Here is a 25,919-nt window from a genome sequence, read left to right as displayed (position 1 = left end):
ATAAAGAAAACCCTAAGCCCACATTGCTTCACTAGAGAATTCTAAAATTGTATGGGAGAAATAATAGCAATTCTATAGCAAACACTTGAAAAAAACTGAAAAGCAAATACTTCTCAACTAATTCTATGAAGTCAACATTAATATCAAAATCAGACAAAGGGGGATGCCTAGGTGGCTCAGTGATTGAGCATCTGCCTTTGGCTCAGATTGTGATCCCAGGGTCCTGGGATCAAGTCCTGCATCAGGCTCCCTACAGGGAGCCTGCTTCTTCCTCTGCCTATGTCTCTGCCTCTCTGTGTCTCTCATGAGTAAAAAAATTTTTAAAAAATCAAAGACATTAGAGAAAAATAAAACCATAGACCAATATAATTTATGAACATGGAGGCCAAAAGAAATTTTTTTGAGAGAGAGTGCACAAGGCCGCGGAGGTTGGGGTTGGGGTGGGGGTGGGGGACAATAGGAGAGGGAGAGAGAGAATCTTAAGCAGGCTCCACACTCAGCGCAGCCCAAACTGGAGTTCAGTCTTAGGATATGGGATCATGCCTTGAGTCGAAACCAAGAGTTGACTACTTAATCAACTGAGCCACCTCAGTGTCCCCCTTCTTAACCTATTATGAAAATGACAGGAGAAGTCACAGTCTGGGAGAAAATATTTTAAATGATGTAACTGATAAAAGGTTTCTATCCACAATATATAAAGAATTCTCAAAACTTATTAGTAAGGAGCAAACAACCCCCAAAAATGGGCAAAAAAATTGAATAGCTAATTTTCCGAAGAAGATAAACAGATTTCCAGTTTCAAATAATGAAATAATTAGACTTTGGAGAACTACAAAAATCTCAATATCATTAGTCATCAGAAAGATGTAAGATTAAAGCCACAATGAGATATTACTACACATCTATTAGAGTGCTTAAAATTAAAGAGGCTGACCATTCCAGGAATTAGCAAGAACTTCAGGGAACTGGAACTTTCATATACTGCTAGTGGGAATGTAAAGTAATCCAGTTTCACATTTTGAAACTGTTTTTAACAGTTAAAAGTTAAAAAGTTAAATATACGCTTATCATACACACTCCTACATACTTAAAAGAAATTAAAACCAATGTCCATAGAAAGTCTTGTATGTGGATACTTGTCTAAGCTTTATTTGCAGTAGGCAAGACTTGGAAACAAACTAAATGTCTATCAACAGGTGAATGGATAAGCAAATTTTATGTCCATATAATGAAACAATACACAGCAATAAAAAGGAGCAAACTATCGATACATACAGCAATATGGATGAATTTTTTTTGTGGATTAATTTCAAAATAATTATGCTGAGTGAAGGAAGTTGGACAGAAAAAAATACTGTATGATTCTGATCTAAAACTAAAATATGCAAACTAAAACTAAACTATAGTGATAAAGCACATCAGTGGTTGCTTAGAGATGAGAGGTTCAAGAAGGGATAGAATACAGGGGTTACAAAGTATATGAGAAAATGTTTTGGGGGTGATGGACATGTTTATTATCTTGATTATCTTGATTATGATAATAGTTTCACAAGTGTATTCATAGGTCAGAAAATCAAATTGTACTCTTTCAGTATATGCAGTTATTATATGTCGTATCATGCTTTAATAAAGTGGCTTTAAAAGTATATCAAATATTTCCTAAAACTTACTCTTAAATTTAGAACTTAGCCTTTTTTCTTATTAATTTGAAACTGTGGGTCTGTTTTTAAAGATTTTATTTTTTTGAGAGAAAGAGAGAGAGCAAGAGAGCACAAGTCGAAAGAGGGGCAGAAGAAGGAGAGGGAGAAGCAGACTCCCCCCTGAGCTGGGAGCCTGACACAGGGCCAGATCCCAGGACCCTGAGATCATGACTCAAGCCTAAGGCAGATGCTCAACTGACTAAGCCATCCAGCTTCCCCCAAATTTCCTGAAGACCTTGACTGTCTTGATTCATTTTTCTCCCTATTGATCAAAGAGCAGTAGATCCCCCACCTTTAAAAATTAATATCATCTAATTCTTATAACAGATTCATCTAATAAGTATGTATAAATTAGTATATAAAGTTTAATATACTAAGTGATTTGAAAAAAAGGGGGGATTCAAGACACTGAACATTTTTAAAACAAGCAGTGTTTTGGGCTGTATTTTGTTCTCTCAAGAGTCATATATTAAATCCTAACTCCTGATAATTTATGATATGACTGTATTTGGAGGTAGGGTTTTTAAAGAGTTAAATAAGTTACAGTGAGGTTGAGTGGGCTCTAATCCACTATGACTGATGTTTTAATAAGAAGACACACACAGAGCAAAGACTATGTGAGGACACAAGAAGATGGTCACTGACAGCAAGAAGAAAGGCCTTAACAGAAACCAGTCCTACTGGCACCAAGCTCTTAGATTTCTACAATCCAGAATTGTGTGAAAATTCTGTTGAAGTTACTCTGGCTCTGATATTTGTAGTGGTAACCTTAGCAAAGTAACACAGGCAGGATGAAAAAAAACATTAAAACATCTAGAAATTAAATATATAGATTCTAGGCTTATAACCTCATAGGAGATCTTTAATAGCAGTTTACACAGATCCTCTTTTGTTTTAAAGGAGAAAATTAGTAAACTGTGCAGGAGATCTGAGGAGTTAATCATTTCCAGTTCTTAAAAGCCATATTGTATTAGAATGTGCAAATAGAATTTAATGTCCTCTTAAACTGTGGTTAAGAAAAAGGGTCAAAAGCATTTTCATGTAAAAAGTGAATATTTACCGTCAATAAAACATTAAGGAAAATACTAAAAGATGTATTTCTGGAAGAAAGAACTTTAACCCAGAAGAAGGAACTCTTCAAAAAGGAATGAGGGGAGCCTGGATGGCTCAGTCAGTTAAGCGACTTCCGCTCAGGTTAGGATCCCTAGGTCTGGGATCCAGCCTGGTATCTAGCTCTCTGCTCAGCGGCGGGGGGTGGGGAGGGGGTGGGGGGGTGGTGGGGGTGGTGGGGGGTGGTGGTGGTGGTGTCCGTCGTCTGCTTCTCCTCCTGCCCCTCCCCTCCCCCTGCTCATGCGCACACTCCTGCGCTCTCTCCCTCTCTCTCACTGGCTCTTTCTCTCAAAGAAATAAATGAATCCTTTAAAAAAAAGGAATGATGTGCAGAATAATTACTAAACTTGATGATAAATCTAAAACAGGAATGGCTGTATTAAAACATCAATATTGGGGATCCCTGGGTGGCTCAGCGGTTGAGCGTCTGCCTTTAGCCCAAGACATGATCCTGGAGTCCTGGGATCGAGTCCTACATCGGGCTCCCTGCGTGGAGCCTGCTTCTCCCTTTGCCTGTGTCTCTGCCTCTCTCTCTCTCTCTCTCTCCTCTCTCTCATGAATGAATGAATGAATGAATGAATAAATTAAAAAATAAAAAAAAATAAATAAATAGATAAATAGATAAATAATAAATAAATAAATAAATAAATAAATAAATAAAACATCAATAATAGGAACTCCTGGGTGGCTTAGCGGTTGAGCGTCTGCCTTTGGCTCAGAGTGTGATCCTGGTCCAGGGATGGAGTCCTGCATCAGGCTCCCCGCAAGGAGCCTACTTCTCCCTCTGCCTATGTCTCTCCCTCTCTGTGTCTCTCATGAGTAAATAAATAAACAAAATCTTTAAAAAAAAAAAAAGTAAAACATCAATAATAATGATGCACAACTTAAAATTATAAATAACATTTAGACTAAGGTAGATGATTAGGAGTTAAAATAGTTTGAGGGTTTGACTTATGGGAATGGTACATTTATCAACTTCAGAGCTTGCATAGTCAAATATCCTTAAAATTTGCAAGAATAAATGGAAAACAAAAAGAAACATAAAACTTCCATTCTGGTAGAACCAAAGGAGAATAAATAAATGAATTCATATTTGAGAAGGGAGACAAAGCACTGAACTTCAAACTGGTTTCCTTGTTTGCTTGATAAGCCTTTATAGGAAATATAGAAAGTTTTTATGGATTAAAAGCTTTTGAGTAGTCTCCACAGCTTTTTAAAGACCAAAGACTAACTAGTCTCTTTATATTACATTCCTAATTATCTACAGTCATAATTTTCTTGATTAACAGGGTGTATCAGTTGTCTCTGACAAGCTACATCTTGCCCTGCCTTTATAAAGCCACAGTGAACAGGTCCTTCAAGTTAAATGTATTTGAACCAGACACCATTACCCCACGTTTCTCCCTGGAAACAAACTATAAAACATGAAATTAATATTTAGCATTCTTAAAATGAATAATGTCAGTTGCTTAACAAGTGTATGAAGCACTTGTAGCAAACCTTGCATCCCCTATAAATACACAGTCAAAACACTGTTTCAATTTGAAATTTTTTTGGCTCCACATGTGACAAGCCACTTTATAATTTAAAGTGTTACATTTAAAAAAGTTGCTACAGGTTGCGTTTTCTAACATCCTCCTAGGCTGATAAAAATAATTTTACTCACAATATATATTGTTTTAATTTCATAGTTAAAGATTTTTTAAAATGTTGAGATATAATGTATATAAAGAGTGTTATTTTTTTAATAACTGGAAGTTTGTACCCCTTAATCCCTTTCATCTACTTAATAAAGAGCATTATTATTAAGTGTACAGCCTGATGAATTTTATGAAAGTACATACCCATATAAACCATCACCCAGATCAAGATATAGAGCTTTTCCAACACTTGAAGTCTCCCTCCTGCTGCTTCCTATTCAATAATAATTGAATAGGAATTCTTCTTCCTCTCCTCCTCTTCTTTGTTATAGTTGACACACAGTGTTGTATAGTTTCAGGTATACGACATAATGATTCAACTTCTGTATGTTATGCTATGCTCACCACAAGTATAGCTACCATCTGTTGCCATACAACGCTCTTATAATATTATTATAATATTATTATTTTTTTTTTTTAGAGAGAGAGAGCAAGAGTAGTTGAGGTGGGGTGCAGAGGGAGAAGGAGAGAGAGAATTTCAAGCAGGCTCCATGCCTAGCATAGACCTCAACATAGGGCTTGATTTCACAACCCTAAGATCATAACCTGAACTGAAACCAAGAGTTCCATGTTGAACTAATTGAGCCATCCAGGAGCCCCTAAAATCTTAACTATATTACCTATACTATACCTTTTATTCTCATGATTTATTCATGGAAGCCTGTACCTCCCACGTCACTCGCTTTGCCTACCCTCTACTTCCCTCCCCTCTGGCAGCCATTGGTTCTCTATATTTATAGATCTGATTTTGATTTTGATTGTTTTTCAGATTCCGCATATGAGTAAAATCATAAGGTATCTGTCTTTCTTTTTCTGCCTTGACATAGCATATTACCCTCTAGGTTCATTCATGTCATCACAAATGGAAGATCTCATCCTTTGTTGTGGCTCTGTAATGTGTGTGTGTGTGTGTGTGTGTGTGTGTATGCACGCACCACATCTTCCTTATCAATTTGGATAAATATCCAGTGGATACTTAGGTGACTTCCATACCTTGATTATTGTAAATAATGCTGCAATAAACATAGGGCTGCATATATCCTTTTCGAATTAATGTTTTCGTTTTGTGTGTGTGTGTGTGTGTGTGTGTGTGTGTGTGTGTGTGTGTGTAAATACCCAGTAGTAGAATTACTGGATCACATAGTACCTCTATTTTTAATTTCTTGAGGAACCTCCATACTGTTTTTCACAGTGGCTGCACCAATTTATATTCCTACTGATAATGCACAGTTTTGTCTTTTCTCTACATCCTCACCAACACTTATTATGTCTTGTCTTTTATTTTAGCCATTCTGATGGGTGTAAGATGACGTGACATGCCATTAAGCCTTGATTTGCATTTCCCTGATAATTAGTGATGTTGAACATCTTTTCATGTGTCTATTGGCCATTTGGATGTCTTTAGTAAAAAAAAAAAAAAAAAAAATTGGGCCCTCTATCCATTTTTAAATCACATTGTTTTTTTGGTGTTGAGATGTATAACTTCTTTTTATATTTTGGATATTAACCTGTTATTGGTTATATCATTTGCAAATATCTTCTCCTAGTCAGAAAATTCCCTTTTTATTTGTTGATGGTTTCCTTCACTGTGCAAAAGCTTTTTACTTTGATGTAGTCCCAGTAGTTTATTTTTGCTTTTATTCCCTATACCTGAGGAGACATACCTAGAAAAACATTGCTACAGCTTATGTCAGGGAAATTATTCCCTGTGTTTTATGTCAAAGAAATTATTCCCTGCACTCTCTTCTAGGATTTTTTATGGTTTCAGGTCTCACACTTAGGTCTTTGATCCATTTTGAGGTTTTTTTTGTGTGTATGGTGTGAGAAAGTAGTCCACTTTCATTCTTTTGCCTGTAGCTGTCCAGTTTTCCCAGCAACATTGGGAAAGAAGAGACCATCTTTCCCTCATTGTTATATTCTTGCCTCCATGTTGTATACATATATATGTGAGTTTATTTTCCTGGTTAATTCTTGACTACCAAGAGAAATCATTATTACAACCTGTTACATAGATAAATTTATATGATTTTAAACATCATATAAATAGAATCATGCAATGTAAACTCTTGTGTATCTGACTTCTACTCAACATTCTGAGATTATTACATTATGTAACTGTATGTATTACATTATGTACATTATTACATTATGTAACATTATATTAGTTACATTATGTATGTAACTAAGCTTTTGAAAGAAAGCATTTTATGATTACTTCTCTATTTCTTTTATCAAATATAAAAATTAAAAGGGGGCTCTATGCCTAGTATCATTTAGCAACAGGTTACTATTCTTACCTTCTTTGGTGATGTGTATTAGTCATGTTTAACATTTTTACACAAAATATATCCTAATATTTCTTTTTGGACAGTGGAATTGTTTACCATTCAAACAAGGCTCCTTCTCCCCTTTCTCTGAGAAGGAAAAGTTCTTGAAAATGTAAATATGGAGGTGATATCTGAAGAGCAGCAGAGAATGGCATTAGTCGTCACAAAAATATTTTTCAAAAATAGCTTCAGATCATGATTATGTGGAATCATGTCATCATAATTAAAGTCAGTTTCTCTCTGGTAAACTGTGTATTTCCTTTTTCTAGAAACTGAAAATATAAACTCATCTTTATTGACCTTTTCATTCAATTCTTGAAAAATGAAATAAATGACAGTCACCCTTAATATTTTTGGTTTTTCAGTCATAGTGTAAATTCCAGGTCGTCAAAAGTAAAGAGAAGTTGCTAAGTGCATTCTTGAAAATTTGTAATCTTTCCACCCCCCCCCCCCCCCAGGTTTTATTCAGATAGCAAGAATGGAAGAAGATGTTTTTTAGAAACTTTGTGTTGGAGGGAGAAAAAAATAAAACCTGCTCTTTTATAAATGGCTTTTAATATAAAATTTATTTTTGTTAATTATCTTAGTTACAGTTTAATTTGTCTGGCAAAATATAATGCAGCCACTCTGATCTACAGAGGCTGTCAGGAAGTTGCTGGGTGGCAGTAGAAGTGCCAGTGCTTTAAGAAGCTTGGCACTTGGCTCCAAAATTATTAAGCTAGGTATATAATCAAGTTTTGAAATAGACTTAACCATTCAAGATGAACATTTTTACAACTACTTGAATGGGTGGTTAAATAAAATACGATTGGTGTATTTTAAGAAAGAAACCACTTTCAAGCCAATTTGTCTTTTAGAAGTCTGCAACTTAAAAGAGTACATATATAGGAAATAGTTTTGCTCTGAAGTTTCGACCCTCCTTCGGGAAATAAAAATTGGTGTTAGTCTCAGTATCTTTTCTAAGTACAAGTTGTAGGCTTAATGACACATGCATATTTCAGACAGGATAGAAGATCAGAGGTGCTCACTGCAAAGCTTGAGGAGATAAAACATAGATATTCACTGTATTTATAGAAAAAGTCAAAGAAGAAACAAAATGCATAGGAAGTTCATTTGTAGTTTGCTTTACTTTGGGAACAAGAAAGAAAAACCAAATGAAGATAATGTTATTAGGTGAGTAAGGCAATTTATTTCTAAATGCAGGCAGTGGGATCTTCAGTTTGATTCCAATTATTCAGCTTTTTCCTTATAAATAGAGAACCACTTAGGTCTCACTTCTAGTCTAAAGTTATTTCTTACAGTCATTCTGCCTTTCTAATACAAAATGACTTTATTATAATTTGGATAAAAGAGTTACTTGTAACACTTTCTGGTTTGCCATATCTCTAAAAAAAAAAGCCTCTAGGGGATCCCTGGGTGGCGCAGTGGTTTAGCACCTGCCTTTGGCCCAGGGCGCGATCCTGGAGACCCAGAATTGAATCCCACATCAGGGCTCCCGGTGCATGGAGCCTGCTTCTCCCTCTGCCTATGTCTCTGCCTCTCTCTCTCTCTCTGTGACTATCATTAAAAAAAAAAAAAAAAAAAAAAAAGCCTCTATTTGTGGCTTTATAAACTGAAAAAAAAGTTTTAAGTGTTACAGGAGAATATAAAGTCAAACATACTCTACATCTCATGATGTTCTTACTATCAGTTAATTGACTTAGAAATGGAGCAAGTACAAGGTCAAGAAACAACTGAGCTACAGTACCATTGTATCGACCCTGTTAAGGGCAGTAGTTCTTATATGTGTATCAGTTCAACTGATATGGGTATCTGAATACCCAGGAAATTTTTAGAAAATACTATGTAGAATCCTATTCCCTGTCTCCAGAATTCACACCAAAATCCTGATTTAGGAGACAGGAGGTTTATGTACTTTCTTAATTACCCCAACCCTTCCTGAGGCAGATACTTTGTAACTTCTAAGTTTGTTTCAATATTCTAATTAACAAAGCTGACACTTCCTTTGAATCCTAGTTGGAAAAAATAACTGAAAGTAATAATGATTGTAGAATAAAATAAACATTCATCTCTCAGTGAATAATTTAAATTTTCTGGTGTCGAAGGTTGAAAGAAAACTTTATTTTTCTTCATAATGAAGCAACAAAATAACCTTTTGTTGTGACCAGCAAAAAGTAAATTGATAAATTATGTCCTAGCAGAGCAGGGCAAAGGACACCTTTAAAAGATTGTGAAGTTGTGGTACAGAGTTGGAATTGTAAACATGTTCATTTTTTTTTAAGATTTTATTTATTTATTCATGAGAGACAGAGAGACAGAGACAGGCAGAGGGAGAAGCAGGCTCCATGCAGGGAGCCCGATGTGGCACTCGATCCCAAGTCTCCAGGATCACGCCCTGGGCTGAAGGCGGTGCTAAACCACTGAGCCACCCAGGCTGCCTACACGTTCATTTTTTTTTTAAATATTGTAATTATGTTATTGTAATGGCATTCATTATCCCTGAACTTTAAGACATTCATACATAGTTAATATCATTAAAACACTTACATTCAAGAAGAAACGTGTGTGTAAAAACATAGTTAAAAAGCATTTATTCAGTATTTTGGTATAATTTTGGGGTGCACAGTTTTTATTAATAAATGTAAAAAAGGTTGGTGAAAAAAGTGAACACCAAAGGAAGATGAAAGAGGAGGAACTTAATATATGAAAAGAATAAAATAGGCAGCTTCCTCAGAATATAAGAATGGAAGAAGACAGGAAAGGAACTGCTACAGTTTCTTCCATGCTGTTTGGATCAGGTGGCCAGAAAAGTTTGCTGAAGTGGAGAGCAAATTCTTAGAGACCTGCTTCCTTCTCTCTGTATTATCTAGCCATATAAGCCCTGCTGCTTTTAATAATCATAACCCCAATTTAATTTTACTTATGTAAATTCCCTATATACTACTTTTGTTAAACTCAGATCTCATTGGTGTTTTGTTAACAAGAGTCGTGGTTTGGAATTACCTCAAGAATCTTGTAAGTACATAACAAAACAGAACTACTGGAAGCCTATTGATCAGATGCCATACCAAGATTCCAGTGGTTATGGTTTGGATAGTTGGCTTGCATGTGTTTAGTGTTTAAAAGCAAAAAGGAAAAAAAAATGTGTATACTTGTGTGAGTAAATATCATCATGAAGAACTAAAAATGCCTTTTTTCTCCTACTATCATGAAGAAAAGCTCATAAAATACATCAATTTGGAGGGCATGTCAGCCTAATTTCATTTTATCAGCATGCTATAACTTCTATTAAAAATAAAATTTTTTTTTAATTTTTATTTATTTATGATAGTCACAGAGAGAGAGAGAGAGGTGCAGAGACACAGGCAGAGGGAGAAGCAGGCTCCATGCAGCGGGAGCCCGATGTGGGATTCGATCCCGGGTCTCCAGGATCGCGCCCTGGGCCAAAGGCAGGCGCCAAACCGCTGCGCCACCCAGGGATCCCTAAAAATAAAAATTTTTAAACTGTATGTTGATATGTATACATTCAAATAAACATCTTCTAATAATTCATGTCATACCTAAAGATAATCACTAGGTACAGTAAAACATCAATTTCACATGAGTAGGTACTGAGTAAGTACAAACTGGATTGATTATAAAATTTTAACTAGTTTTTTAAAATTTGATATCTGTGGTAACTAGGAAACCATATAATAAATAGAACACTTATAGAATGTACATTCCCCCAAGGAATTGAAGAAAAAAAAATAATATTTTAGAGTAGTTTGTATCTTAAATCATTTGTATTTCTATTGGCTTCTAGATAAGAGATGCCAAAAAATTCCTAAAAATCTAATTTGATCTATTCTCCTGAAATTTATAGTACTTGTTATATATGATAGGCTCCTTATCTTCCACTGGGGAGAGAAAAGCTAAGTAGATGATTGAAGATGAACTTAAAAGTGACTTTTCTTAGATATACTGTCTGTATGTGTTATCTTCAGAGAAAAGACTTATTAAATAATAATAGCTACCACTTTTGTACATGCACTGCCAAAGTGAGCATAATAGCTACTGCTTTTGTATTATATTTACTTTGTGCCAGGAACAGTTTCAAGGGCTTTTTTTTTTTTTTTTTTTTTATGAATCTTCGTAACAACCTTACCTACTCAGATGAGGAAGTTGAGGCAAAGAGAGGCTAGGTAACTTATTTCAGATCATAGTGTAGGCTATAAATATCAAACCTAGGATATTAACCCAGGGATTCTGGCTTTAGTCTGAACTCCTAACCATTATAGTATACTTCCTCTCTCTCTTTCTCTCTCTCTTCAATTTTTAAAGATTTTTTTATTTGAGAGAGAAAGAGAGAGAATGAGCAGGAGGAGGGGCACAGGGAGAGAGAGAATCTCAAGCAGACTCTCAGCAGAGAATGGAGGCTGACATGGGGCCCGATCCCTTAACACTGAGATCGTGATCTGAGTCAAAATCACGAGTTGAACACTTACCCAAATGAGCTACCCAGGAACCCCCGATACTTCCTCTCTTAGTTAAATGAGACTACATACTAAATTAATGAAGTCAGATATTAAAAGGAATGAAATGAAGCTGACAGTGCCTGATATCTTTCCAAATCTAGTTGAGTTTAGAGATTTGGATTATTAGCAAGGTTTGGGACTACTACACCAGAATATAATTTCTTGAGGACCAAAGCCTTGTAGGAGTCTATTAACTACTGTTGAACAATTGACTATGTCAAGAAAATATACATGATGTAAACATTGTCAATGTACATTATATAGATGTCTTAATTCCAATTATTTGAACATTTTTTTTTTCAAAATGGGATTGTTATTCTATGCTGATTCATATTGGAGAAACTGAAGTTTTGAAAAAGTAGTAACAGGGGATCCCTGGGTGGTTCAGCAGTATAGCACCTGCCTTCGGCCCAGGGTGTGATCCTGGAGTCCCAGGATCGAGTCCCACATTGGCCTCCCTGCATGGAGCCTGCTTCTCCCTCTGCCTGTGTCTCTGTCTCCCCCCCCCACCCCGTTTCTCATTAATAAATAAATAAAATCTTTTAAAAAATAAATAAGTAGTAACAATTTATGAGGAATCAACAAATTTTTAATTGGGAATTGATCTGTAGCATAGACTGTAATTTCCAGTGAATCTTAATTTATCACAAAGTTTTACTAATCAGGAAAATGTTCAAACAATCTGAACCAGTTATTTTTTTCTGTTTGTGCATTGTTATACCAGATGATTTATTTAGTGCTGTATATATTTGTATGCACAAAGGAGCTGAATTTTTTGGAGAATTGTGTATTATAGATTGACTTCATCAAATTCTTTGGAGTTTGGAACAGGGCCTCTGCATAGATTTTTGATAAGCCCTCTAATAGAACATATGGAATAGGAGGACTACAATTTCTGTATATGTACCTAAATAGGCAGAGATTTTTCAGGTCAAATGATGTTGTTGTTCTAAGTCTTTAGAGGATTATCTGACACTTTTGTTTAGCTTTCTTGTCATGTTTGTTACCGGTTGTGATCACTTCCCTAATTTTTATATCATAATTGGAAGGCCAAAAAGTAAAATGAACAATAGAAAGTAAGCTCCCTCAGGAAAAAAATAAAAAAGTTGTGGTAGGGTGCCTGGGTGGCTCAGTCAGCTAAGCATCCAACTCTTGGTTTTAGCTAGGTCATGATCTCAAAGTCATGAGATTGAGCCCCACATCAAGTTCCATGCTCAGCTTGGAGTCTGCTTGAGAGTCTCTTCCTCTTCTTCCCTGTCTGCCCCTTCCCTCACACACACTCACTTGCATAGGTACTAGCTTGCTCACTCAAATAAATATTTTTTTAAATAAATCTTTTTAAAAAGCATGAACATGGGACTAAATTTAAGGGAACATCAGAAAGAAGCTCTGAGTAAGACGTTTCTTTGCATATCAGATTTTTGCTTATTTCTAACTTTGCCTCTAACCACTTGAAATTCTGTTTAAGCCCCCTTTTCTGTGGAATGTTGGTAAAAGTCTATAAATAGAATCATTTGCCTACTGGAATAAGTTCATATCTGATTTACTGTTTCATAATAATAGCATTCTTGAGGATAATCATCACACAAGTAAAACATTATAGGACATCAAATTACAAGCTTCTGGAATTCCATTTTTAAATATTCTTTTGTTAGCATTCTGTGAAGGATTTTGAATGCATTTGCTTTAAATTCTTTCCTTGTGGTTAGACAAGGACAGTGAAAATTACACTGATTTGAACCACTACTCTAAATTTCCTCACTTGGAGGTTTGCATAACCCTTTACAATTATTGAAAAATATATTTTGTGGTTTGACTGTTGTCAAAAGAATCTAATACTTAAATGTCATATGTGTGTGTTTTGGGTATTTGACAGCAATGTAGTTTGTTGTTGCAGCTGCTTTAGCTTTATTACAAAACATTTAAAAATCACATTTGAAACAATGAAAATATCTGTCATTTCTTTGTGTGTTTTCTAACAAGCAAAAATATGACCCACCTTGGTAATTCTGTTTCTTACTGTTCTCTACCATTTCTCTGCCCAAAGTTCTTGCTGTTCCTTGTACAAACTTAATAATTTCCTGACCACATGTCTTTGCTTTGGCTGTTTCTTTTCTTTGGAATCTCCCTCTTAACCATGGTCAAATCTTACTCATATTAAAGGGCCACATATAAAAAAAAATTAATTTTCTCTTCACTGTAGTTGAAGTAATTATGCTATCCTCTGAACTCCCTTTGGTATTCTTTTTTTCTTTCTTAGATACTTTATGCTTTCTCTCTTGTGTTTATTTATAAATATATTTTATCTCCCCAGTAGTACTGTAGGTTGTCTAAGCAAATGACTTGTCATGTTGGGAAGGTTATGTTTAAATATGAATGGTGTTTATAATAATGGCATGCTTTAGATATTCAGTAAAAACAAACAATCCTCTTGTATAAAGCACAATTTGAAAGATAAAGTTCTTTAAAAAAAAAAAGGTTTTATTTATTTATTCATGAGATACACAGAGAGAGGCAGAGACACAGGCAGAGGGAGAAGCAGGCTCCATGCAGGGAGCCCGACGCGGGACTTGATCCCAGGAGCTGGGATCATGACCGGAGCAGAAAGCAGACACTCAACCACTGAGCCACCCAGGTGCCCCTGAAAGATAAAGTTCTTGCCAGAGTAACAGTAGTTTTGCTGACCTAAGTTGTGCTGCTAAATAAATCTCTTAATTTTGTAGTGCTAAGCAATTATAGATTACTTTCACCTTCAGCAGTTTTTGTTCTGTGCTACCCTGTCAGGGATGGGGTAGAGTTAGTCTGTGGCCTCTATTGAGGAAGAGGAGTGTAGCTGGCTCTTTTCTGGTCTCAGTGGACACTAGCATCCAATATGGCAAGGACATAGCCTTTAGATTTCTGATTGGTATTTATGCCTCTTGAGTTAGCTATGATTTCCAATTATTTATAAATTCAAGAGGTAACAGCTACACTAAATATCATAATCCTATCATCAATAAGACTAACAAGAATTAGATATGATAGTTAGAATCCCAGCCTCCTCTTAGATTTAGGATTAGATACTGGGAAACTGCATAGGAAAGCTAATAAAGACAATTATTTAAAATAGTGGGGTAGGGACTGGCAGTGATGAGTGCAATAAGTGTGAGAGGGAGATTACAGCACCATGCTTGCACAGATGCCCAAGAGAGAACCACCTGGAAAAAAAGACCAACAAGGGATCCCTGGGTGGCTCAGCCGTTAAGTGCCTGCCTTCGGCCTCGGACGTGATCTGGGAGTCCTGGGATCGAGTCCCACATCAGGCTCCCTGTGTGGAGCCTGCTTCTCACTCTGCCTGTGTCTTTGTCTCTCTCTCTCTGTCTCTGTCTCTCATGAACAAATAAATAAATGAAATCTTTAGAAAAAAAAAAAAAAAAAGACAAGTAGCAGCCAGCCTTAATGTTGGAGTACCCTAGGGTATGGTCCTTGCCCTTGATTTCTTTTCTATCAACTCATGTTTCGGTGAGCTCATCTAATTAGAAGACTTTAAATACTGTCCATAATGCCAGTGCCCCCTAAAATGTATCTCCAGTTCAAACCTTTCTCCCAAATTCCAAATCCAGCTGCCTACTTGATACCCCCCTTTGAATATCTAAGATATCTTAAACATAGTAGGTCCCAAAGTAAAGTTCTGATTCCTACCACCATCTCCCAACCCCTACCTCAGCAACCTATGGTCTGCCTCATTGATGACACTCCATCCTTTGCATTACTGAGACCAAAATCTTGGAGTCATCCTGATTATTTTTTCCCTTGCTTCACATCCAGTTTGTCAGGAAATTTTGTTGTCACTACCTGTGAAATACATTTGGGTTCCAATAGGAACTCACCACCCCTACTACTACTATGTGCTTCCAGGCCATCATCATCTCATACCAGATATTAATGGATTGCCTTTCTTTTTGGTCTCCTAGTTTGTTCCCTTTTATTGCTAATTTGAAGTGAATTGATTGTAGACTGTTTTGTAATACCTATGACATGGGAAAAATCAGTATGTGGATAACCTCCTTTGGCAAAGAAAATATTGCACTGCCCTATTTGAGCTCTTGTTAGCTGGATTGTATAATATTTGTGCATGAACTACCCAAGAAGGCACTTTTAACAGAAAATGTGTAAAGTGTTTGTGAAAGATAATATCCCTAGGCTTACGAACTGTGATTATTCATTAAAACATATTTACCATAAGAATTATGAGATATATTTTTCATTGCCTGATGTGGATTGGGTGGGATTATAAGGACCACTGGTGGGTAACTCAGTTTCAGGGCCACCTAAAATATGCTAACTGATGAAAGGATACATTCAAACATGTTTTTTCTTCCTTGACACAGTAACTAAAGACAAGTTTCAGGTTCATAAAAAATGCAGGAGAACATAGAATTGTCTTTTTAATCTTCAGAAAAGCAATGAATTTTAATTGTTTACTTTTTATTAACATAAGTCAAATTCTGATGATCAGACTCTTGATCACAAGTAGAGGTTAAAAAGTCAGAAAGGATGGATGATTCGTTCTAATAAAAGTTATTTTCAGAAAAGTATAGATAACCATAGTATGTTTAACAAATTGTACCATAGACTTTTGTCAGTTTCTTATGATTTTTTTTTAAAGATTTTATTTATTTATTCTAGAGAAAGAGGGGCAGAGGCACAGACAGAGGAAGAAGCAGGCTCCATGCAGGGAGCCCAACATGGGACTCAATCCCGGGTCTCCAGGATCACAGCCCAGACTGAAGGCGGCGCTAAACCGCTGAGCCACCTGGGCTGCCCTTATGATTTGACTTAGAAAGATATTAGTACAACCTATTCAGAATGAATAATAGTGGCATTGGCAGACCCAGGCCTTTTGTTACTTTCCTATAACAGTTTCTTGAGTCTGTAATCTAGTTCATGTAGCAGTTACTTTAAAATGTGTATTAACTTCCTTTTGAAATGGGAGGACAAAATAATATTCCCTCTATTAAGTCTATTTTGTTGAGTTTAATGTATACCTTTACTTTTGGGAGTAGGCCTGCTAAAATCCAAGGAAATTAAAAAAAAATACTCATAAACATGTGCTGTTAAGTACCCATACAGGCAAACATTAAAACAAACAAACAAAAATTTTTTTTAATAAAATAAAAATTAGAGGCACCTGGTTGCTCAGTCAGTTAAACATCTACCTTCAGCTCAGGTTATAATCCCAGGGTCCTAGGATAGAGGCCTGCTTCAGGCTCCCTGCTCAGTGGGGAACCTATTTCTCCCTCTCCCTCTGCCTGAAGCTCCCCCTGCTTGTGCTTTCTCTCTCTCTCTCTCTCTCTCTCTCTCAAGCAAATAAAATCTTAGAAAAAAAATTAATTAAAATTAAATAAATAAATAAACAAACAAATAAATAAAATGTTAGGGACCCCTGTGATCACATTTGGTAGTACAAAAGCTGTCTAAAATTCTAGTGAAATAACAAATGTACACAAGACAAAAAATCTGAATTCAGACAAATATATATTTTGATGCAAGAGACTTTTTAATAGTTGAAAGCTTTACTAATTCCAAATCTGATGAATTATCAAAGGAATTATTTTCTATGTTTCAGAACATTATAGTCTAAATTAGGAGAGCTTAGACCCATAAATGGGCTATAAGGAGATCCATTATTCTCTTTGTACAAAACTTTATATTTATTATCTATTTCCTCAAAAAAGAGACCATACTTTTCACCAAATCCACATAAGAACCCACGATCTTCCCAAAGTGTAAGAACTACTTGATCTTTATGCACATCTATATCACTGTGGTAAAGGTTTTGAACCGAATTTAATTTTTATGACTGACAATGAAAGTTCTCTATTTCTGCTCTCCAAAGTTTACCAACTAAACTTTAAAAAGTTAAGACAAATCAAGGTGATGTTGTTAATAATGCTAGCAGTAGTAGATATATGAAACGCATTCTCTTTGTAACATGTTAATTTGGTGTATGTAACTACATGTTAACATATGTATGAATAGGTTGGGATAGTCATTTAAATGATCTATACTTATAATGGTAAGCAGTTTCTTTTTCTTTTTCCCTTTCTTTTTTCTGTGTGGTTATAAACCAGTAAGCATAGCTGATCCTGCTGCCCTTGGTTTCATCATTTCTCCATGGTCTCTGCTGTTGCTGCCATCTGGTAGTGTGTCATTTACAGATGAAAATATTTCCAATCAGGATCTTCGTGCATTCACAGCACCAGAGGTTCTTCAAAATCAGTCACTAACTTCTCTCTCAGATGTTGAAAAGGTAACTCTTAAGTGTTTTTTGCTTGATTTTGTTTTTTATTTTAGTAGGGGTAGGGAAAGTAAAAGATGCTGGGCTACCCTGCCTCAACCCTCTGAAAAAAAGCCATTGAATTTTAAATGATCATATATTCAAGAAGTTCATATTTATTTTAAGAATCCAGAATGGTTTTATAAAAATTTATGGATCTAAGAAAAAATACTTTTTAAATGTGAACCATTATTAATTCATGTTTTAAAATCTGTATTAAATGCCTGCTGTGCGTAAAGCACTGTGCTTGTGAGGAAGATGCAAAAATAACTAGAAAAATTGATCCTGATCGGAGCACCTGGTGGCTTAGTCAGTTAAGCATCCAACTCTTGATCTCAGCTCAGGTCTCGATCGTCTAGGTTGTGAGTTCAGGCCCCACACTGGGCTCTGCACTGAGTGTGAAGCCTATTTAAAAAAAAAAATAGATCCTGATCAACATGTTAGAACAATCATAATATATGGATTGAAATAAATGCTATATACAAGGATAGAGTATATTAGGAAGCTGGAAGAGGAGCAATTAATTTTTAGCATAGAATAATAATTACAGAAAAGATAGCATTTGTATTAGGCTATGAAGAATGAATAGAATTTTAAAAAGTAAAAATAAGTAGAAATGAGCTTTCCACTCAAGGTTATTAGTATATGTAATGATAAGAGGTAAGAAATTATCCTTTGTGATAGGGGAATGTTTGGTTAGACCAGCTAGACTAGAGCATTAGCTATTTGCAAGGCTGTGGATAAAGAGAAGAAGGCTATTTAATCAGAATAAAGAAGACTTTGAACACCAGACCTTGAGACTTTCTTCTGAGACATATTTTTACAAGAGTGATGTGATATGATTCGTGATTTTTTAGAGGGTTTGACAAAAGTGGATAAGTAGGTAAGATGAAAGATTGTATAGGAATTGTATTATATAGGAATCTATGCAGTATACAGAATCTAAACTGCACACACACATAACAGAATGTATAGGAATTGTATAGAAATCTAACTGAGGAGTTTTAATAATCTAGGGGAAAGAACTGAAAATCATGTAATGTCTTGAGAATATAAAGGCATGGATGAAGGGGATACAATGGAAGGGAAGCTGACAAAGTTTGACAATTCATTTGATGGAACAATTAAGAAGGAAAAGTTTATGATGGGAATATCCAGTATGAGGATGGCAATATTATTGACATCAGATCTAATTTCATTGTCAAGGCTATTAAAAAATTTATATGTATGTATGAATAGTGTATCCAGCTGTGATAATTTAAGTATGGAACTTTGAAGAATTCAGAATTGGGTATGAATCATTTCCCATACATTATTCCATGTAAGTGTAAAGATTAATCTAATAATTTCCTAATAGTAAAATTATTAAATGAAAAAGTATGTGCATTTTATTTTAAAGATTTATTTATTTGAGGGAAGGAGTGAGAGCTAGAGAAAGTAGGAGCTGGGGGAAGGGCACAGAAAGGGAATCTTCAAATAGACTCCTTGCCCCATCACAGGGCTTAATTTCAGGACCCTAATCATGACCTGAGCTGAAGCCAAGAGTCGGGAGCTTAACAAATTGAGCCCACACAGGTGCCCCATGTGTGCATTTTAAATTTTGATATACATTGCCCAATTGCCATGTGAAGGAATTGCACTAATTTATCCTTCTATCACTGACAATGAATGTTTCTCTTTTCAGATAGGATGAGGGATTGAGAAGGTAAGAAAGAAAGTGTGTGTATGTATGTATGTGTGTGTGCGTGCACGTGTGTCTGTTGGTTAAGCTAATAGAGGGCATCTTGATTTGAGCCATTGTGTTTCTGAAAAAAGACTGACTAGCACTGATAGAGAATCCAGGTTTATCTATCTTGTATATTCCATGAACTCCTTAAGGATTTTGGGCGGTACAAGCAAAGGAACAAGTGAACAGAGACAATAACTATGAGATAGAGGTAATAATTAAGGCATTAGCCAAAACAAATTTTTATTACATCAAACAAGGTATTTGAAAGGGACTTTATATGTTATAGAATGTATACAGTGTTGGTCAGTTATATATATCATGAAGGTAATCAAATGTATTGATGGTGTCTAATTAAGCTGGATAGCATATATATATATTTATGTATTGTTACTATTTAAATAGCATGTATTCATTCTGTACACTCTCTGTGGTTCACTTAATAATTTTTTTAAGAAAGATTTACTTATTCATTTGAGAGAGAAAGCACACAAGCAGGGGAGGGGGTAGTGGGAGAGGGAGAGAAATCTCAAACAGACTCCCTGATGAGCATGGAGCCTGACACATGGCTCCACCTCCTGACCCTGAGATCATGACCCAGCCAAAATCAAGAGTGGGACACAACCAATGGAGCCATGCAGGTACACCTAATAATAAACTTTTAAAAGATAGAGGGTAATTGGAATATAGGAAATAGATATGGTGTTTGTGCAAATTATTTAACCCTTGAGATCTCTAGATCTTAATTGAACTTAAGGATATCTACAAACCAATGAAATAGCAAACTAAGTTTTGCATGTCTGAGCACTTTTGAGGAACAATGCCTATAACTTTATCAGTCTCTCAAGCAGATCTGGTGACCTCAGAAAAACTAAGAAACACTGCAATAAAGTCAGGAAAGACTTAGTTTAAGAACTTCTACTGATTTTTAGTAGGTTTTCTTCTAATTATAAAAAGTTTTGAACAGGTGTTTATGAATTCTTGAAAGCATTTAAAATCCACAATAAAAGAGAAAAGTGCTTAGTAGAAATTTCAGGTGCACAAGTGCTTTTCTAATTTGCTAAAGGCTTTCCCATTTTGCCCTGTGATGCAAGATACCCAAACAAGTAAACTGCCCTGTGTTTAGGTATAACTGTTAGAGCACATGGTTGGGAAAATGATTTGATGCCTCCCTATTACTAGGCTGAGTGTTTAGGAGCCAGTGCTGGGATAGGATGTGTGTGGCGTTGTTACCATTAATGTGTTAAAGCTGATTTCTTAGTGAATCTAATTCGAACTTCTGGTTTACCTCATGCCTCAAAAGCTCCAGTGCAATTCTAAATATAAAGAAAATTAAAGTCAAGTTTTTTAATCCCATTCCTGTTTGTAATGTAAATATAAAGAAAAGGTCAGAGGAATAGTCATATATTCTAGTATTCTTTTGGAGGGGGGCAAAAGAACATACATTTATTTGATGACTAATGGCCAATAAATTTATGGAAACAGATTGACTTAATATTGTTAGTATGGAAGTTAAAAATTAAAAATCATTATTCTAGGGGCCTCTGGATGGCTTAGTCGGTTAAGTATCTGCCTTTGGCTCAGGTCATGATCCCAAGGTCCTGGGATTGAGTCTCACATCGGGCTCCCTGCTCAGTGAGGAGCCTGCTTCTCCCTCTCCCTCTACCTGCTGCTCTGCCTGCTGCTCTACTTGTGCTCTCTCTCTGTCAAATAAATAAATAAAATCTTTTTAAAAATTTGTTATTCTAGTATTCTGATTTTAATGGGACAGAGGTGTACTATAGAAGGATGGTAACTGCATGTCATTACTTCTGAGTTAAGGATATGTCATTAACTAGTATTCAATACATGCTTACCATTGATGGCATATAAAACTTCTAAAAATAATTTCAATGCCTAGCACAATATCGTGAATAATAATGAGTATTTAGTAAGATCTTGATGCATAAAAATGTTCTCTTTATTCAACGGAACTTGTTTTGTAAACTGTATATATACAGTTGTATGAAAAAATTTACCTCACTACCAGCTCTATAAACAGGCACTTTCATTTATTTGCCTTAAAATTTTACTTTTCAAGATAACATGCCTCTATAAAACTACACAGGTTTATACAGGTCACACTAAGCTTTTTGATCCTCTGGCTTTTCTGTTTTACTTGATAATTGTTCACTTCCTGCTTGCATAGCACATGCTGTGCTTAATTTGGCAATTCTTTTGAAACCAGTTTGCTGGAATTGGAACCTGAATCAAATTCTTGTTGTGATTTGTCTTCAAGAATATTGATATGCTCAGGGATTTTTACTATATCCCTGGTAAACTAAAGAAATCTTACTTTAAGTGTTTATTGCCACTAATTTGTAGTCTAAATGTCAGGAATATGGCTCCTATTACCTCTGTTCTTCTTGAATATCACGGGTCATCTTTATAACAGTAATACTGGAAACTCACTTCTCCAACCTTAGCAGAAGCCTCAACTGAACTTGTCAAGAAAAGATCAGGGGTACCTAGCTGGCTCAGTCAGTGGAGCATGTGACTCTTGATCTCACAGCGATATAAGTTCAAGCCACACATTCGGTACAGAGATTACTTAAAAATAAAAGACCAAATTCCCTTACCACATTATTCTATACTTACTCTATATTAAATCTTATTAATGCATCCTTTCTCCCCTCCTTCCCATTTCTTTATTCATCCATAAATTTGACAAGGATATTTGTTATATGATAGGCACTATGCAAATCACTAAAGAAACTCCAAGATTGTCTAGTGCCAGAGTCCAATAGGTGGTAACATAGTTAAATTGAACATTTTAAATGCTGGAGTTGTGGAGATATCTATGTCACACTCACTAGGATGGCTATCATAAAAGAATAGAAAATAGCAAGTATTATCAAGGATGCAGAGAAAATGGAACTTTTATGTACCGTTTTTAAGAATGTAAAATGATGTGACTATTATGGAAAACAGTATGGACATTCCTGTGTGACTACAGTGTGATCTAACAATCTCACTTCTGGGTATATTTCCAAAAGAATCCAAAGTGAGATCTTGAAGAGATATTTTTATACCCATATTCATGGTGACATTATTCTTAATACCCCTGAGGAAGCAATTCAAATGTCCAGTGATGGATGAATGGATAAAGAGAATGTGCCATACACACCCAGGGGAATATTATGCAGCTTTAAAAAGGAAATCCTGTCACATCCTACAACATGGGTGACCCTTTGGACATTATGCTAAGCAAAAAAACCAATCATACAAAGACAAATACTGTATGGTTATACTCCTGTGACATATCTACAGTAGTCAGATCATAGAAACAGAAAGTAAAAATGTGATTACCTAGGGCTGATGAGAGGGGGAAGGAGGAATTTGTCCTTAGTGGGTATAGTTTCAGTTTTGCAAGATGAAGAAGTTCTAGAGATCTGGTATACAACAATGTGAATATACCTTGTCCAGTCCATCATGAATGACCAGTGCCACAAACACTTTCTAATCATCTCCCTGCCTTCAGTCTTGACCTTGTCCAGTCTGTTCTTTAATTATGGTCAGTGCATTTTTGAAAACCCATATCCGAACTTGTCCTTTTGCTGCTTAAAATTATTCAGACTCTCCATTTCTCTTGAAGAAGCTCTAGACTCCTTACCATGGCCTCTGAGGGTGTACTGCACCAGCCTTTCCTCTGAGCTCTATGTTTCTGCCATTTCTGGACTTGAAGAAGCTCTAGACTCCTTACCATGGCCTCTGAGGGTGTACTGCACCAGCCTTTCCTCAAACTCTATGTTTCTGCCATTCTGGACTTATTGTAATGTCTTAGATGCACTGAGTGCTTTTTTCTTCTTAACCCTTGCACATTCCTTTCCTTCAGCCTCAAGTACTCTTTCGTGCCATCTGACTCTTGTCTCATGCCCTCATTGCCTTCTTTTCCCTATTTGTACTTTCCATATACTCTCTTGTACATGATGTTATCTTGTCTTGTTTACTATAGCAGAAGATTTGAGATAGAAAGGACCCTGCCTGTCCTACTCATTGTTATATTATCCCCTCTGCTCTGTACTGATGGTTCTCAAAGTGTTGTCCTCCAGCCAACAACATCAGAATTATATGGGAACTTGTTAGAAAAGCAAGTTCTCAGATCCTACACCAGATCTACTAAATCAGAAACCCTAGAGATAGGACCCACTGTCTGTATTTTACCAGATGATTCTGATCTGCAGTGAAGTTAAAGAAACATTGCTCTATGCCATATCTGCCACTTACAGTCTCTCAAATTTGTTGAGTGAGTAGAAACAATTCAGAATTTTTTCACCCAAAGATATTTATGCTTTGTTGCTATTAAATGCAGAGCCACACAATCTCAAGGGGTTTTGCTAAAAGGAGCTATGTAGCACACATAAAGCAGCTCTTATTTCTTCACAGAGATCACTGAGTGCAAGCTATCTGCATATCAGACTGCAGTACTTTACCCAGTGTCTCATGATTAGTAAGCAAATCTTCAAAGACTTAACGTCTCCTCTTTAGAGGATGCCTGTAGAAGTAGAAGGTGTTCTATGAGCCTTCTGGGTGATGACTGTTTCATTAGTATCCCATTTTATTTTTCAACAAATATTTATCAAGTGTGGGTTCTGAGTAAAATTTCTGGCTTTGTCACTTGAAAGATATGTGACCCCATACAACTTGCCTACCTTTCTATGCCTCAGGTAACTTATATATAAAGGGATAATGATAGTATTTGCCTCATAAGGTTATTAGAAAATTAAATAATACCTATAAAATACTTAGAACAGTACCCAGCACAGTGTAAACACCCACTAAATATTTCTATTATATGTTAAGTGCTGTCCTGGTATAGAGTGGTAAATGGGACAAAGTCCTCCCACTTATGGAGTTTACATTCCAGCCCATTTTAACTATAAAGAAAAAAATATATATTTCTGTTCCCTGTGAGTTATATTACCTTGCTCACTTAAGTGCCCTTCTATCCATGTCACATTTTTGTTGTATCTTTATCTCTGACTCCTCCTTTTTCACATATTCACTTAATTGTCTGAATTTCTTAAGTCTACTTCCCAAGTTTAGTTATACTTGTCATTTCTAATTCCAAAGGCCTGAGAACCAGGAGAACAGATGATGTGATTCAGTCTGAAAGCCAGCAGGCCTGAGACCCAGGAAGAGCTGATGTTTCAGTTCAAGTCCAAAATCAAGAAAACTAATGTCTTAGTTCAGAGGCAGTCACACAGAAAGATATTTTCTGTTCTTCAGGAATGGATAAACCATTTTGTTCTATTCAGGCCTTCAAATGATTGAATAAGACCCACCCACATTAGAGAGAGCAATCTGCTTTACTCAGTCCACTGAATTAAATGTTAATTTCATTCAAAAAACTCTCACAAAAATTCCAGAGTAATGTTTGACCAACTATCTAGGCATCCTTGGTCCAGTCAAGTTGACACAGAATTAATCATTACACTATATACATAGATGATAAACAAATATAAGATTTCATAACCTAATTTTAAGAATTATGCTGATTTATATAGTCATGCATAAAAATTATTAATATATAGTAATTCATTTAGCATATTGAGAAGTAAATAAAATAATCTTAAAGCACTCAGAATCACAAATCAATATTAGTGTGTTAAGAGAAATAAATTTGAATATGTAATTAGTTCTTTATGCTAAAGCCATGAGAAGTGTGTTTCATATATGAGGCTCTTGAAAAAGGTGTTCTTTGAAAAGAAACCTAAAAAGAAATATACAAATAGCCTGGACTATGCTCTCTTGAACTTAATGTACGTTTAATTAAGTTCAGCAGGCATATATTGCATATATACTATGTACAAGTTCTGTGTTAGCTGCTAAGAGGTATAGTAAGATGTATAAAAAGACTTCCTTAAGGAATACAAACATGGACCCATCTTAATTATATTATAGGCAATATTAATTGACTGTTTCATTAGAGATGCAAATGAAATATAACTATACATGAAAGAGAGAATGCTTTTTCCTGTTTGCGATAATATGTATTGCATACATTTCTAGACCATCAATAATGTGTAAGAATTTTATTGACAGATGAAGAAAGGAATTCTTGGTAGAAAGAAGTACTTAAGAAAAATTAAACAGAAGAATTTATTTTGGCAATAGAATTATTTAGTAGTGCTGAAGTATTTAGGTTATGATAGGCAAAAGAGTAATAATAGGGAAACTTAATAAATCTGGCTAGGAAAAGGAGGTAGAGGCAAGTCAGAATGAACCTTGTTTGTCATTATGAAAAATTGAGATTTCTTTAAAATTGGGATCTGAAATATTTGAAAAAGAGGAACAACTTTTCCAGTCTGGAATCTGGAATGATTTAAGAGACAAATTTGGAGTAGGTTAAAGTGTTGTGAAAGTGTAAGAAGGATATTCAATTTTATTTGTGTACACCTCACCTGTTTCGAAAGAGAATTTGAGACCGTTTAGAGAACTTAAAAAAAAAAAAGGTGAGAAAATAAGTGCAAAGTGAAAG

General features: G+C 35.5%; 1 protein-coding gene across 13 annotated transcripts in view; it reads left to right on the top strand.

Annotated features, from left to right (window-relative positions):
• Positions 1 to 25,919, top strand: part of PTPN13 (protein tyrosine phosphatase non-receptor type 13) — a 203,241-nt gene that overhangs the window by 61,122 nt on the left and 116,200 nt on the right. For all 13 annotated transcript variants that reach the window (XM_038582203.1, XM_038582194.1, XM_038582199.1 and 10 more), the window contains exon 3: positions 17,468 to 17,646. In XM_038582203.1, coding sequence (XP_038438131.1) covers positions 17,468 to 17,646 — 179 coding nt within the window. The remainder of the gene's footprint in view (positions 1 to 17,467; positions 17,647 to 25,919) is intronic.

Source organism: Canis lupus, chromosome 32 (genome assembly GCF_011100685.1).
Source record: "Canis lupus familiaris isolate Mischka breed German Shepherd chromosome 32, alternate assembly UU_Cfam_GSD_1.0, whole genome shotgun sequence".
NCBI lineage: Eukaryota > Metazoa > Chordata > Mammalia > Carnivora > Canidae > Canis > Canis lupus.
This window is presented reverse-complemented; position numbering and strand designations above follow the sequence as displayed.